Source organism: Nerophis lumbriciformis, linkage group LG08 (genome assembly GCF_033978685.3).
Source record: "Nerophis lumbriciformis linkage group LG08, RoL_Nlum_v2.1, whole genome shotgun sequence".
NCBI classification, from domain to species: Eukaryota; Metazoa; Chordata; class Actinopteri; order Syngnathiformes; family Syngnathidae; genus Nerophis; species Nerophis lumbriciformis.
In genome coordinates this window covers 44,210,001-44,226,565 of record NC_084555.2, presented here as the reverse complement: position 1 = coordinate 44,226,565, position 16,565 = coordinate 44,210,001, and the positions used below count along the sequence as shown (strand labels likewise).

General features: G+C 39.9%; 1 protein-coding gene across 5 annotated transcripts in view; it reads left to right on the top strand.

The window, feature by feature from the left end:
- Nucleotides 1–16,565, top strand: part of ankrd6a (ankyrin repeat domain 6a) — an 80,640-nt gene that overhangs the window by 59,531 nt on the left and 4,544 nt on the right. For all 5 annotated transcript variants that reach the window (XM_061968988.2, XM_061968989.2, XM_061968987.2 and 2 more), the window contains 7 exons: nt 4,498–4,596; nt 5,955–6,032; nt 8,442–8,519; nt 8,600–8,728; nt 12,507–12,611; nt 12,702–12,851; nt 15,827–16,130. In XM_061968988.2, coding sequence (XP_061824972.1) covers nt 4,498–4,596; nt 5,955–6,032; nt 8,442–8,519; nt 8,600–8,728; nt 12,507–12,611; nt 12,702–12,851; nt 15,827–16,130 — 943 coding nt within the window. The remainder of the gene's footprint in view (nt 1–4,497; nt 4,597–5,954; nt 6,033–8,441; nt 8,520–8,599; nt 8,729–12,506; nt 12,612–12,701; nt 12,852–15,826; nt 16,131–16,565) is intronic.

Sequence of the window (16,565 nt, the reverse complement as noted above, 5' to 3'; positions counted from 1 at the left end):
TTATTGTGAGAAATCATTAAGATTTCCACAAAGATAAATATAATTAATTATTAATAATAACATAGAGTTTAAGGTAAATTGAGCAAATTGGCTATTTCTGGCAATTTATTTAAGTGTGTATCAAACTGGTAGCCCTTCACATTAATCAATACCCAAGAAGTAGCTCTTGGTTTCAAAAAGGTTGGTGACCCCTGCTGTACGGGAACAGATCTCTATGTTCTGGCCCGGAATGCAGGTTTGCACTGGCTTAAGAATGCAAGGAAGCTCATCAGCGACAGGTGTGTAGAGTGCTGATTGAGCCGATTGAATGCAGCCGCCTGCTGCAGAAGCTAAGTTTCAATGTAAAGAAGGAGTGATCGCTCTAACTGCCGGTTTATAATACAGTCGTGAAAGAATTGGACATTGAAATTGAAGAAAAACCTTCTAATGAAGCATCACACAAGAGTAACACAACAACAATATGGTCAAAAGTACAGCAACAATCTAACTTTAGATAAAACTGAGTTCATTTGTTGTGACATATTTTCTTATTATCGGCGCTCAACAAGGTTAAAAGAGCATCTTAAAACAAAGCACATATGTGAAGACGCCGCTAGCATAAATGCCACATTGATACCAACTTGACGAAGTGGAGAATGACAAACAACTTCAACGCTGGTGGAGTTTACCTGCGTCAATATTGGCAACAAAAGTAGCACAGCTAAATAATGCCTTTGCTAAATGGGCAGCCAACTCATGTAAGCTACTTAACATCAGTGAAGACCAAGAACAGCAGGAAGATGTCAGTCATATCACCACAGCTGATGACATTGTACCAAAAAAAGAGATCAACACTGCCATCTGAAGAGGTAAAGAAGCCTGTTTGTTTGCATGTTCTCCCCGTGACTGCGTGGGTTCTCTCCGGGTACTCCGGCTTCCTCCCACCTCCAAAGACATGCACCTGGGGATAGGTTGATTGGCAACACTAAATTGGCCCTAGTGTGTGAATGTTGTCTGTCTATCTGTGTTGGCCCTGCTATGCGGTGGCGACTTGTCCAGGGTGTACCCCGCCTTCCGCCTGATTGTAGCTGAGATAGGCTCCAGCACCCCCCGAGACTCCGAAAGGGATAAGCGGTACAAAATGGATGGATGGATGGATGTTTAAAACAAATGGTGCATTAGGAAAAGTTGTTTTCACTAATACACAGTAAACACACCAATACATATCTCCTTTGTTTGCTATATCATTGCAAATACTTAGAAAATGTGCACCTAGGGTTGTACGGTATGCGTATAGTACCGCGATACTAATGAATCCTATTCGGTACTATACCACCTCTAAAAAGTACCGGTCCACCACAGCCCTCTTTGAATATGACCAATGTATGATCCTGTAACTAAAATAGAAAATAACCAGATATTAACAGTAAATGAACAAGTATATTAATAATCCATTTTCTACCACTTGTCCTTAATAATTTTGACAAAATAATGGAAGGGAAAATGACACAATATGTTACTGCATATTGTCAGGAATTGGTGGTGACCATACATGCCAACCTTGAGACTTCCATATTCGGGAGATTTGGGGTGGGGGTCGGGGGGGTCGAGGTGGGCCAGGTCGGGTATTTCTTATATACTGTGTATATATATCAGTGACGTGCAGTCACTAGAGGCAGGTGAGGTGGGGCCTCACCTGCCATCATGGAAAGAAAAAAAATGTAAAAATATATTTTTTAAATTAAATTGTTATATGTATCCAGTGATTATACTATAAAGTTATTTTCCATTTAACTTCACCCGTTTTAGATTATTTTTATTTAAAATCGCTGAATTTTCACATTTGCCGTTCAAATACTGAGAAGAGACGGTGCGGTGAACAGCAGCCAGTTGAGGCACGTCACTGCGTTGTGCCTCACCATGGATTGCGGACTCGGCTAACTGCTGGTCTGCTGTGCAGTGAGACTGTATTGCTATATGAACTATATTATACATTTCCATAGTTTAGTTAGCTGAGGTATATAATGTACAGTGTATTTTGTCAACAACTGTATGTGTGTAAAGTATTTCTTGTGCTGAGCGATCATAAAACGGCTGCAAAAGACGCACTGGCTGAGGCTCGCCTCCTGCACCCCCGCCGTAGAATGCACGGCAACCCCTGACGGGAGTGTTATATCAACTAAAGCCCACACTTAAACTTTCCACGTGCAAGATTGAATCTATTTAAAAAAGTTATTTCATAAGAAACCAAAAAGTGCAAAAACAATAATGTTCGTGTTGGAGGAGTTGTGAATGACTGCAGGGACACAACATTAGGTACACCTGCAGACTGCAGGTGTACCTAATTCACAACTCCTCCAACACGAACATTATTGTTTTTGCACTTTTTGGCTTCTTATTAAATAACTTTTGTAACCTATTTTTATGGGCTTTCCTCTTTGTGATGTTAAGTTCCTGTTATGCGCTGTTATACAGTATATTCCTTGAGCTCTTATTTTGAAGGCGCTAAGAGCGGAAGTGACGACACGTTGGAGTGGAGCGGAAATTTTTGAAAGACGGTAAATAAAGTGGTCCTCGTGTCAACTGGAGCCTCCGTGTTTGTTATTTTGTAGTTTCATACAGTATAGGCGACATTTATAAACCCTCGGTTACACTTTTTTAAATAGATTCAATCTTGCACGTGGAAAGTTTAAGTGAGGGCTTTAGTTGATATAACACTCTCGTCAGGGATTGCATTAATCCAGCACAATAGCGGCTCATGGATTTATTTTATAAGTAAAGGTAAGACCATAATAACTTTTTTTTTATTAAATGTGCTTTTTTGTGTGCTACAGTTTGTATGTGTAAAGTTAAAGTTAAGTTACAGTACCAATGATTGTCACACACACACTAGGTGTAATGAAATTTGTCCTCTGCATTTGACCCATCCCCTTGATCGCCCCCTGGGAGGTGAGGGGAGCAGTGGGCAGCAGCGGCACCGCGCCCGGGAATAATTTTTGGTGATTTAATAACCCCCAATTCCAAGCCTTGATGCTGAGTGCCAAGCAGGGAAGAATGCTGGTATGAGCTTTTAAACATAACCCGTTAACTGCTGCCAATCAAATGGTGAATAAGATACTCTTTAGGGTTCATATGTTTGTAAATCTGACTGTGATGAAGTCAGTGCCTCACCAACCATCAACCTCACCGCACGTCACTGATATATATATATCTATCTATCTATCTATATATATATATATATATATATATATATATATATATATATATATATACTTGACTTTCAGTGAATTCTAGCTATATATATATATATGTATTTTATTATATATATACATATAAATAAAATAAATACTTGAATTTCAGTGTTCATTTATTTACACATATACACACACATAACACTCCTCTCTACTCATTGTTGTATTTGAAAGTGCAATGCTTTGCAGCCAGTAGCACAGCCTTTGAAGGAGCGTAGGTACGGGCAGTGTAATATTCTGTGTTGGAGTCAATAACCAGGCGAGGTGATGAAGTTACGTCTCTTTACTTCATACTTCAGAACCGACTCCCACACTTGCCGTCAGGGTGCGCAATACAACGTAAACCATTGGCCAACCAAAAAGTAACCACTGAACTTTATACGGTATTAGTGTTCTGTGGTTACTTTTCGGTTGGCCAAGCCGACGTGACGACAGGCTGTCCTCACTCAGGTCCGCACGGACCTGGAGGGGGCGTGCCTGGAAATCGGGAGAAATTCGGGACAATGGTTGTCCCGGGAGATTTTCGGGAGAGGCACTGAAATTCGGGACTCTCCCGGAAAATTCGGGAGGGTTGGCAAGTATGGTGGTGACAAACCCCAAGATGCACAGATGGCAGGCTTGGTGCAGGAAAACATGGTTTTAATGTCCAAAAAATGCAGGTAAAACACAAACCAGGAACCAGGAGACAGGAAACAGCAAACATGAGCAGGAATAAATAGCTCACAGCATACACGAAACAGCTAACAAGAGAAGAGGAACCAGGGAAGACTGGAGACAGCAAGCAGTCCACAGCATACAGAAACAATACTCCAGCACTGACTGGAGGGAGAGGCAGGTATAAATAAGAGCCTGATTGGCAATTGCCACCAGGTGTGCCAGACTGCCAATCAGGTACAGGTGAGGGAAACAAGCGCTTAGGGAGACATGCAGGAAATACTTAATAAATGACGACTAAAATGTATAAATTAACTTTACTTGAATTCAATTGTGTTTCTCACCTTATTTATCAAAGTGTTCCGGGTCCTCGTGTTATAACCAAGAATGACTGTGTGCTCAAACGACTTCATTTACATGAACTAATACAATCACACGGCACAACAGGTCACACTGTCGTGACTCTGCAGGACCACATTAGAACCATTCTAAAAAAAACAGCCTGCTCTCTTTCCATCAGTACCCAGGTGGAAATCATCTATATGAACATATAATGAAAATGGAAAGTCATGATTTTTTTATATTTTAATCAACTGTTGTTTATTTCCTGCAGAAAGGTGACACGGCGCTACATGTGGCTGCTGCTCTCAACCATAAGAAGACAGTTCAACTTTTATTGCACTCCGGCTCAGCTAGAAACATCACAAACAACGTAAATACTTCTAAAATGCATTTCAAGAATGTGACAATATTATACAAAGCCCAAAACCAGGGAAGTTGGCGCTTTTTGTAAATGGTAAATACAAACAGAATACAATGATTTGCAAATCCTTTTCAACTTATATTCAATTGAATAGACTGCAAAGACAAGATATTTAATGTTCCAACTGGTAAACTTAGTTATTTTTTGCAAATATTAGCTCATTTGGAATTTGATGCTTGCAACATGTTTCAAAAAAGCTGGCACAAGTGGCAAAAAAGACTGAGAACATTGAGGAATGCTCATCAAACACTTATTTGGAACATCCCACAGGTGAACAGGCTAATTGGGAACAGGTGGGTACCATGCTTGGGTATAAAAGAAGCTTCCATGAAATGCTCAGTCATGGGTAACTTACACATCTGTGAAGGTTTTGGAGCAACATATGTTGCCATCCAAGCAATGTCTTTTTCATGGACGCCCCTGCTTATTTTAGCAAGACAATGCCAAGCCACATTCTGCACGTGTTACAACAGCGTGGCTTCGTAGTAAAATAGTGTGGGTACTAGACTGGCCTGCCTGTAGTCCAGACCTGTCTCCCATTGAAAATGTGTAGTGCATTATGAAGCCTAAAATACCACAACGGAGACCCCAGAATTGTTGAACAACTTAAGCTGTACATCAAGCAAGAATGGGAAAGAATTCCACCTGAAAAGCTTCAAAAATGTGTCTCCTCAGTTCCCAAACGTTTACTGAGTGTTGTTAAAAGGAAAGGCCATATAACACAGTGGTAAAAATGCCCCTGTGCCAACTTTTTTTGCAATGTGTTGCTGCCAATAAATTCTAAGTTAATGATTATTTGCAAAAAAAAATTGAGTTTCTCAATTAGAACGTTAAATACCTTGTCTTTGCAGTCTATTCAATTGAATATAAGTTGAAAAGGATTTGCAAATCATTGTATTCTATTTTTATTTACCATTTACACAACATGCCAACTTCTCTGGTTTTGGGTTTTGTACATAATACGTTTTTGTACTTGCCCCGTAATGACGATTTGACACGTTCCTTGGTATTAGGAGGCACGATCGGGTTCATTTGGAGTACAATAACAAAAATAAAAACATAAAACTACTCTGCTTTTGTGAAAATACTGCAAACTAGTTAAAACACAGTAATAATGGTACTTCTTGTCCTGTTTCCATCTCTGCTAATAATCCCATTAATTACATGTGTACTGTTACACCTCAATTTGCTTAAAAAAAACAATTTGCAGTTACACAAAATATTAATATATTAATAATCTATATGTTTAATAATATAAATAATTTACAACATGTGATATTCATGTATTTTCTCTTTTGTCCTTCCAGGAGGGGAAGACAGCGTTGGACAAAGCCAGAGACAACAACCACAAACATGTTGCACTTTTGTTGGCCAGAGAGCCTCAGGTTTGTACTGTAATCACATTTTGCATGCACTCTATTTCAACTAGGGATGTCCCAATCTGATATTGCTATTGGTCCTATATCAGTAAAAAAAAAAAAAAAAAAAGATTATATGTGCTTGCATGTAAACTATGCGATAAAAGTAATGTATATTACTTCTGGACAGCCAGTTAACATCTGAATGTCCTCCAAAAAGCACACAAGGTTGGTCTCTTCTTCTATTTTCGTCAAGTCATTTACAAAAGGCTAACATGTTATTGTCAGGTTCAAACACTGATGACATCTATTAAACAGACAAAGAAGCAAGGAATTAAACAGAGACATAATAAAATTTGGCTCAATTGAGGAGAAACGTCTGGGCTGTACTCTTGTACAGTCTTCCACCACGCTCTGACGAAAGATTGTACGCCTCCTATTTTATTTGGACTTTCCCTGATTAGATGGCAACAGCTGTTTCTAAAGGAAGGGGGGTCGTAAACAGCCGTCGCCTTTGGTTACAAAACAGTTTTGTCTTTTGTCTGCTCGCCAGGAACTCATTGAAACACAAAGATTTGTGATAACTTAAATACAATAATTCTGACATTTCCCTCCTGTTTATCACATAACTTCCCCAGAATCTCCCCATCCCCAAAAACTTCTTCTTGCGATTTTCAGTTAATGGTTCATTTCCCTAGGGCCAAGTTATGTTTACACTCAGAGTTCAACAGGTATGTTACCGGCTATTGGGAGCTTGCAGCTACACAACAGCTAAGCACACAATAGCACACAAGCTAGACATACGTAAAAGTCCTTCACTGAACAATAGTGTAGTCTAAAACAGCACATTTGTCAATACAAACAAGTTTCAAATAATTATAGTTACATATTACTTACACATACAAAGTCTCCAAGGCAGAATTAGAAAGTATCCAGTATTAAATATGTCCGCATCATTCAACTTAACTTCATGAATTATTGTGGCCACTGGATGTCGCCACAAAAGCAATTACTACTCCACTTCAACGTAAAGACAGCATAAGTCCATTCCGGAACCAGCAGGCACAAGACATTAAAACAACGTTGAGGACTTGTTGAATTAGGTTCCGACGTTAAGCAACTCAAACCTAACGTTGGAACAACATGCTTTTTGACGACATTTATTCAATGTCAGGTTATGACGTTGATTTGACCGTTGAAATTTGGTAATTTCCGAACCAACAAAGTGGATCCAACGTTGGACGTCAACATTTTCTCAAATTACAAACCCCAAAAGCAGTGAAGTTGGCACGTTGTGTAAATGGTAAATCAAAACAGAATACAATGATTTGCAAATCATTTTCAACCTATATTCAATTGAATAGACTGCAAAGACAAGATACTTAACGTTCGAACTAGTAAACTTTTTTATTTTTTGCAAATATTAGCTCATTTGGAATTTAAGGCCTGCAACATGTTTCAAAAAAGCTGGCACAAGTGGCAAAAAACACTGAGAAAATTGAGGAATGCTCATCAAACACTTATTTGGAACGTCCCACAGGTGAACAGGCTAATTGGGAATGAAATGCTCAGTTATTCACAAACAAGGATGGGGCGAGGGTCACCACTTTGTGAACAAATGCGTGAGCAAATTGTCCAACAGTTTAAGAACAACATTTCTCAACGAGCTATTGCAAGGAATTTGGGGATTTTACCATTTACGGTCCGTAATGTCACCAAAAAGTTCAGAGAATCTGGAGAAACCACTGCGCGTAAGCGGCAAGGCCGAAAACCAACATTGAATTCTCGTGACCGTCGATCCCTCAGGGAGTACTGCATCAAAAAAATGACATCAGCGTGTAAAGGATATCACCACATGGGCTCAGGAACACTTCCGAAAACCACTGTCGGTAACTACAGTTCGTCGCTACATTTGTAAGTGCAAGTTAAAACTCTACTATGCAAAGCGAAAGCCATTTATCAACAACACCCAGAAACGCCACCGGTTTTGCTGGGCCGGAGCTCATCTAAAATTTTGCAATGTTGTTTCAGAGTCAGTTTTAAAGAACATGTATATCTAATCAATGTTGTATCAATGTCTTGTGCCTGCTGGGAGAGAGTTAATAATAAACAGGTTAGTGTTTTTCATACCTACCATTGTTCTGTGTTTGATTGATTTCACTTTACCAAACCTTCTCAAACATTGCACACTGCAAAATTACAAAAGTAGGTATTATTCCTGCTGATATCGTAGCAAATCAATACAAGTATCGGCCTATAGTCAATGCTCCAATATTGGTATTATATCGGAAGTGGAAAAGTGAAAAAGATTAAGGTCTGATTTAGGTACACTGCCAGTATTTCTTATGGTCCCTTTGTGAACAATTTGATGAGATTTACATATTAAAATATCCTTGTAATAAGTACTTTATGATTATATTTTGTTATTGTCCTCAGGTACAAAAGCACCTGCAAGGAAGGAAGGACAGACGAGTATTCACAGCTAAGCTCAGGACAGTTCCAGTCGCCACAAAAGTAACATCAGCGTTCCAAAGGACAGCTTAATTTGATTGTGGAAACTTGTCGAAAGTCTTGTTTCCTTTTTGTCCTTCTAGAAAGAAAGCTCTTCATTGGTGGAAACATCCAGCAGTGACCCCACAGAGATGAAAACATTGAAGGAAGCTCATGTAGAAAACTATGTGACATCATGGAACATCATCAACCCTGAAAGAGGCAACGAGAAGGTGGGACAACTCCAGAACATACCTCATAGATTATACACCATAGACCAGACCTGGACATCCGGCCCTTTGTGCGTCCCTGTCCGGCCCGCGTGAGGCCAATTTTAAATTACAAAATACATTCTAAAAAGTATCTATGTCGAGTGTGCAAAACAACGGTGCTGCTTTTGTTTTGAAAAGCGTTATTTGTATTACTTCCGTGTGGACGTATGCGCGTGCGTGATTGTGAGTGAATGTGAACAGCAGCAATCACAAATTACAAAATACATTTTAAAAAACATCTATGTTGTGCGTGCAATACAACTGTGCTGCTTTTATTTTGAAAGGACTGGACTGGACTCTCACTATTACGTTAGACCCACTATGGACTGGACTCTCACTATTATGTTAGATCCACTATGGACTGGACTCTCACTATTATGTTAGATCCACTATGGACTGGACTCTCACACTATTATGTTAGATCCACTATGGACTGGACTCTCACTATTACGTTAGATCCACTACGGACTGGACTCTCACTATTACATTAGATCCACTATGGACTGGACTCTCACTATTATGTTAGATCAACTATGGACTGGACTTTCACTATTACGTTAGATCCACTATGGACTGGACTCTCACTATTATGTTAGATTCACTATGGACTGGACTCTCACACTATTATGTTAGATCCACTATGGACTGGACTCTCACACTATTATGTTAGATCCACTATGGACTGGACTCTCACTATTACGTTAGATCCACTACGGACTGGACTCTCACTATTACGTTAAATCCACTATGGACAGGACTCTCACTATTATGTTAGATCAACTATGGACTGGACTCTCACACTATTATGTTAGATCCACTATGGACTGGACTCTCACAATATTATGTTACATCCATTATGGACTGGACTCTCACTATTATGTTAGATCCACTATGGACTGGACTCTCACTATTACGTTAGATCCACTATGGACTGGACTCTCACTACTATGTTAGATCCACTATGGACTGGACTCTCACTATTATGTTAGATCCACTATGGACTGGACTCTCACTATTATGTTAGATCCACTATGGACTGGACTCTCACTATTATGTTAGATCCACTATGGACTGGACTCTCATAATATTATGCTAGATCCACTTGACGTTCATTGCACCGGTTGCCACATCTGCGGTCCCCTCCAAGGTTTTTCAAAGGCATCCCATTGGGTTGAGAAATACAATCATGCATGCTTACGGACTGTATCCCTGCAGACTGTATTGATCTCGATTGATATATAATGTAGGAACCAGAAATATTTATAACAGAAGGGTTCTTAACCTATTTGACCTCAGGACCCAGCTTTTCTACTACACTCAAATATTAACACTGAATTAGAAATTGTCCATAACATACGCCTTACGCCATACCATAACCCCACCCCCACCATGGGCCTCTCGGCTCACAACGTTGACATCAGCAAAACCGCTCTCCCACACGACGCCACATACGGTGATTGTCATTTGCCCTGAACAGTGAAAACTGGGATTCATTCGTGAAGAGAACACCTCTCCAACGTGCCAGACGCCATCGATCGTGAGCATTTGCACCACTGGAGTCGGTTATGAGGACGAAGAGCATGCAGATGAGCTTCCCTGAGAAAGTTTCTCGCAGTTTGTGCAAAAATTATTTGGTTATGCAAACCAATTGTTGCAGCAGCTGTCCGGGTGGCTGGTGTCAGACGATCATAGATGTGTACCTGCTGGATGTGGAGGTCCTGAGCTGGTGTGGTTACACGTGGTCTGCGGTTGTGAGGCCGGTTGGATGTACTGCCACATTCTCTGAAACGCCTTTGGAGATGGCTTATGGTAGAGAAATTAACATTCCAATTCACGGGCAACAGCTCTGGTGGACACTCCTGCAGTCAGCATGCCAACTGCCTCTTGGGGGTGTTCATATAGATGATATAATGTAGATGACAGAATATAGATTGTTAAATACAATAGAGATGATATTATATAGATGATATAATATAGGTTATACAAACCCCGTTTCCATATGAGTTGGGAAATTGTGTTAGATGTAAATATAAACGGAATACAATGATTTGCAAATCCTTTTCAACCCATATTCAATTGAATGCACTACAAAGACAAGATATTTGATGTTCAAACTCATAAACTTTTTTTTTTTTTTTTTGCAAATAATAATTATCTTAGAATTTCATGGCTGCAACATGTGCCAAATTAGTTGGGAAAGGGCATGTTCACCACTGTGTTACATGGCCTTTCCTTTTAACACCACTCAGTAAACTTTTGGGAACTGAGGAGACACATTTTTTAAGCTTCTCAGGTGGAATACTTTCCCTTTCTTGCTTGATGTACAGCTTAAGTTGTTCAACAGTCCGGGGGTCTCCGTTGTGGTATTTTAGGCTTCGTAATGCGCCACACATTTTCAATGGGAGACAGGTCTGGACTACAGGCAGGCCAGTCTAGTACCCGCACTCTTTTACTATGAAGCCACGTTGATGTAACACGTGGTTTGGCATTGTCTTGCTGAAATAAGCAGGGGCGTCCATGGTAACGTTGCTTGGATGGCAACATATGTTGCTCCAAAACCTGTATGTACCTTTCAGCATTAATAGTGCCTTCACAGATGTGTACGTTACCCATGTCTTGGGCACTAATACACCCCCATACTATCACAGATGCTGGCTTTTCAACTTTGCGCCTATAACAATCCGGATGGTTCTTTTCCTCTTTGTTCCGGAGGACACGACGTCCACAGTTTCCAAAAACAATTTGAAATGTGGACTCGTCAGACCACAGAACACTTTTCCACTTTGTATCAGTCCATCTTAGATGAGCTCAGGCCCAGCGAAGCCGACGGCGTTTCTGGGTGCTGTTGATAAACGGTTTTCGCCTTGCATATGAGAGTTTTAACTTGCACTTACAGATGTAGCGACCAACTGTAGTCACTGAAATTGGGTTTCTGAAGTGTTCCTGAGCCCATGTGGTGATATCATTTACACACTGATGTCGCTTGTTGATGCAGTACAGCCTGAGGGATCGAAGGTCACGGGCTTAGTTGCTTACGTGCAGTGATTTCTCCAGATGCTCTGAACCCTTTGATGATATTACAGACCGTAGATGGTGAAATCCCTAAATTCCTTGCAATAGCTGGTTGAGAAAGGTTTTTCTTAAACTGTTCAACAATTTGCTCACGCATTTGTGGACAAAGTGGTGACCCTCGCCCCATCCTTGTTTGTGAATGACTGAGCATTTCATGGAATCTACTTTTATACCCAATCATGGCACCCACCTGTTCCCAATTAGCCTGTTCACCTGTGGGATGTTCCAAATAAGTGTTTGATGAGCATTCCTCAACTTTATCAGTATTTATTGCCAGCTTTCCCAACTTCTTTGTCATGTGTTGCTGGCATCAAATTCTAAAGTTAATGATTGTTTGCAAAAAAAAATGTTTATCAGTTTGAACATCAAATATGTTGTCTTTGTAGCATATTCAACTGAATATGTGTTGAAAATGATTTGCAAATCATTGTATTCCGTTTATATTTATATCTAACACAATTTCCCAACTCATATGGAAACGGGGTTTGTAGAATATAGATTCTGGAAAATAGATGATAGAATAAAGATTATGAACTATAAAAGTTAAAACAACAATGAGTTACACGTTGAACACAATGATTGCTGTGTATCAATATCAGACTAATGTGTTGTTTATGTTGTGGTTCAGCTTTCCATAAAGTTGATCTAATGTTGTTTGTATTTGCAGCCTCTCCACTTGAAGAAGAATCCAGTCATTGAAGACAAGCTATGGACTAACTACAGAAACATTTCTTACACAGTATACCGTGACAAGGACGGAATCGTTCAACAGGTTAGAAATGATCAGACAATTTGAAAAGATGACGCGTCAACATATCGTAAGAAAAGCTCAGTTTTATTTCAAACGATTTGTTGTGTTCAGGCACCGAGTGGAGGCTGTCACTGCAGGCCTTTGATAAAGAAGCTGGAGCAGCAAGTTAAAGCCACTCAAGAAGAGATGAGACTGCAAATGTTTAGGATGCAGAAGGTTGACAACAAGCTGTGTGAAATGGACCTTAGGAACAAACATCAGGTGTGCTTCCACTTCTTTATGCTGGTGTAGTATCTACTGTACTATGAAAAAACATGTTTTTTCCAGATTATGTAAAGCATACATTCCTGGGGACAAGAAAACAGTCAGTTCAGTTGAACAGTGGTCCATCATTGTGGACAGGTAATACAGTAGGGCCATTAAGCGTGACATGCAGGTGAGATGGGGGACCGTGAGCGTACATATCATGTTTAGATAATGCCAAAAATTAGTTATGGCCGAAGCCCAAGGCTTGGGAAACCTTTAGTTTCTCAAGTGCATATACAAACATCCCTTTACATCAGGCCTGGGCAATTATTTTGACTATACACACATGTATACATACACACACACACACACACACACACACACACACACACACACACACACACACACACACACACACACCCACATATATATACATATATGTATGTGTGGGGAAAAAAATCACATATACATATATATATATATATATACACACATATATATACACATATATATACGCTTATATATATATATATAAAAAACATATACAAATCTGCTGTAGAGTATGTGTGCTACCTTTTTTCAGGAACACTAATACAAAAATTCACAAAAATGTCTGATCGAATGCTAAAACGTAATGACAGACCACTTCAAAAAACTGAATGTAATTTTATATTTTTTCTGAATGGGACACCCAGAATTGTGAATTGTGAATTGTGAATTACATTTATATAGCGCTTTTTCTCAAGTGACTCAAAGCGCTTTACATTGTGAAACCCAATATCTAAGTTACATTGAAACCAGTGTGGGTGGCACTGGGAGCAGGTGGGTAAAGTGTCTTGCCCAAGGACACAACGGCAGTGACTAGGATGGCGGAAGCGGGGATCGAACCTGCAACCCTCAAGTTGCTGGCACGGCCACTCTACCAACCGAGCTATACCGCCCCAATGTAGAATGTACATGCAAACAAAGACTGTGGAATTTACAATATTAACTATGAACGATAAAACACTGAATAGTAACAACATACACACGTCTCGCTCCTCTTTTACTTCTCAGACCCCCTTCTCGATCGAAACGTTTTACAATCAAACAAAACACAACAAAAATGCAACAAACACGGTGAAATATCAACGCAAAGGGTTAAAAACAAAAGTCAATAGACTGGTTTGGTTAGATCAGGGGTCGGCAACCCGCGGCTCTAGAGCCGCATGCGGCTCTTTAGCGCCGCCCTAGTGGCTCCCTGGAGCTTTTCTAAAGATGTATGAAAAATGGAAAAAGATGAGGGGAAATAATTTATTTTTTGTTTTAATATGGTTTCTGTAGGAGGCCAAACATGACACAAACCTCCCTAATTGTTATAAATCCCACTGTTTATATTAAACATGCTTCACTGATTCGAGTATTTGGCGAGCGCCGTTTTGTCCTACTAATTTTGGCGGTCCTTGAACTCACTATAGTTTGTTTACATGTATAACTTTCTCCGACTTTCTAGGACGTGTTTTATGCCACTTCTTTTTCTGTCTCATTTTGTCCACCAAACTTTTAACGTTGTGCATGAATGCACAAAGGTGAGTTTTGTTGATGTTATTGACTTGTGTGGAGTGCTAATCGGGCATATTTGGTCACTGCATGACTGCAAGCTAATCGATGCTATCATGCTATTTAGGCTAGCTATATGTACATATTGCATCATAATGCCTCGTTTGTAGGTATATTTGAGCTCATTTAGTTTCCTTTAAGTCCTCTTAATTCAATTTATATCTCATGACACACTATCTGTATGTAATATGGCTTTTAATTTTTTTGCGGCTCCAGACAGATTTGTTTTTGTATTTTTGGTCCAATATGGCTCTTTCAACATTTTGGGTTGCCGACCCCTGGGTTAGATGGTTAATGTATGAATTATTGTTATTATTATTACCTATTTTTTGTTTTGTTTTTGTTCTTATTTTAATTTCTTTTCATTTTGGATTTTCTCTAGTTCATGTAAGATTCTCTCAATGGATGTGTGAATGTCTGTGTGAGGGGGGGAGGATTGGTTGTTTTGTTTTTCCTCTGTTTGTTATATGTTTTGGCTGGTGTTATTTTTGGAAAATAATTAATAAAAATATAAATACAATTTAAAAAAAAGGGTTAAAAACACCCACAATCTGATATAGTATCACTTTTCTGCAGAATTTTGTTGTGAAAATCTGCTTCCACGTCTGTGTCCCTGACACCCACGTTTCAGGCCGGCTGTTGTGTAAACAAACCCCGCCCACTCTGCTTGGCGCCTCGTCTGAGCTGCAGTGACGTAGATTACCGTAATAACCCGTATATCACTCTGTTAGAATAATTATGTATAAGTTATCACACAACTCTTATGCTATAGTTATTATCAATTGTGCTGAAGTTGTACTTTTCTATCTGTGCAAAGACACAACATGTAATCTTGCTTTGCGAGTTGTCTCGTGTCAGCAGTTTGTTTCCAAACCCTGCCTGTTGACAGCCAAGGACGGACATCGAGTACCTCAACGCAGACAAAACAGAGACAGGGCGAAATCACGAGTGTCAGCACATTTCCATTGTGAATAATCATGTATTGTGTCTACTGGGGCTGCTTGCATTACCCCTCCCTTCAGAAGCAGCCTCAGTGATGTTAACTGGGGACCTCCCGAATAAATAGAGGAGCACGTGGGACTGTACAGCCCAATACGTCTATTTTCATGAGAAAAATGTAACTCTGTCTCTGCCTGATTCCTTCTTCTTGTCTTGTGTAATAGATAGTTTGGTGTTTGAACCTGATACACTCAAAAGTGCCGATTCCAACCATTGAAATATATTCAATAGTTCAAGACTCACGGTAATTTGAAACCAGCACTGCACATCATAATGGCGGCTATTGTTTCCATTTAAAAATTAAAAATAAAATTCTGGGCATTTTGGACCACAGAATGCGATTACTTGGTAAATTGATCATAATAAATGTTGTCTGTCTTCTTTTTGGACAGATTTTGTCGCACAAAAAACATCGAAGTTGTGTCAAGCAGGCGGCAACAAGGCGGGAGTTGAAGAGGCGGCCCACGGCCCAGGTTGAAGTCAAAAGCCTGGGCTACAAGTTGCTGTCCTCACCCCCCGCGGAGTCGGACAGTGAGCGGCAATCCATCCCCTTGCTGTCGGTGGTATCTGCAGGCAGCAGCTCTTCATTGGCCACTTATGTCAACATTCTTCCACCCACCTGCAGTCTGAACGCAGTCCAACAGGATTTGACTGGCAGTGACAAGTACTTGCAAATGAAAGAAAACGGGTCACTTGGTAAGTAGAGAATCAATCAAGCACACTTTACCAACCCGCGACCCCAAAAGGGACAAGCGGTAGAAAATGGATGGATGGATGGAAAATCCAATCAGCTAATTTTTTTATTCTATATTTAAAGTATTTCCTTGTGGTCTACTAACATGTAATGGTGTTTCTTTGGTCAAAAATGTGCATAGATTATGTTTTACTGATCATCTTCAAGCCGCTTCCTAAACTTCTCATCTGGATGCACGGTTTTGTGGGCCGTTTTATCTACGTCCTTCTACTTTGACAGCGCCTTCTCCCCGTCATCGTTATTTTATTTTTTATCGCTTCCATAGGGAATCTACTGTCAGGTTAAGTTTGAACTGTACGCTAATTTGTATTAGAAATGTATTAGGAACAGCGCAGAATGCATGTGCATGTACGAGCCAGTCAGCCCCACAACAAGAG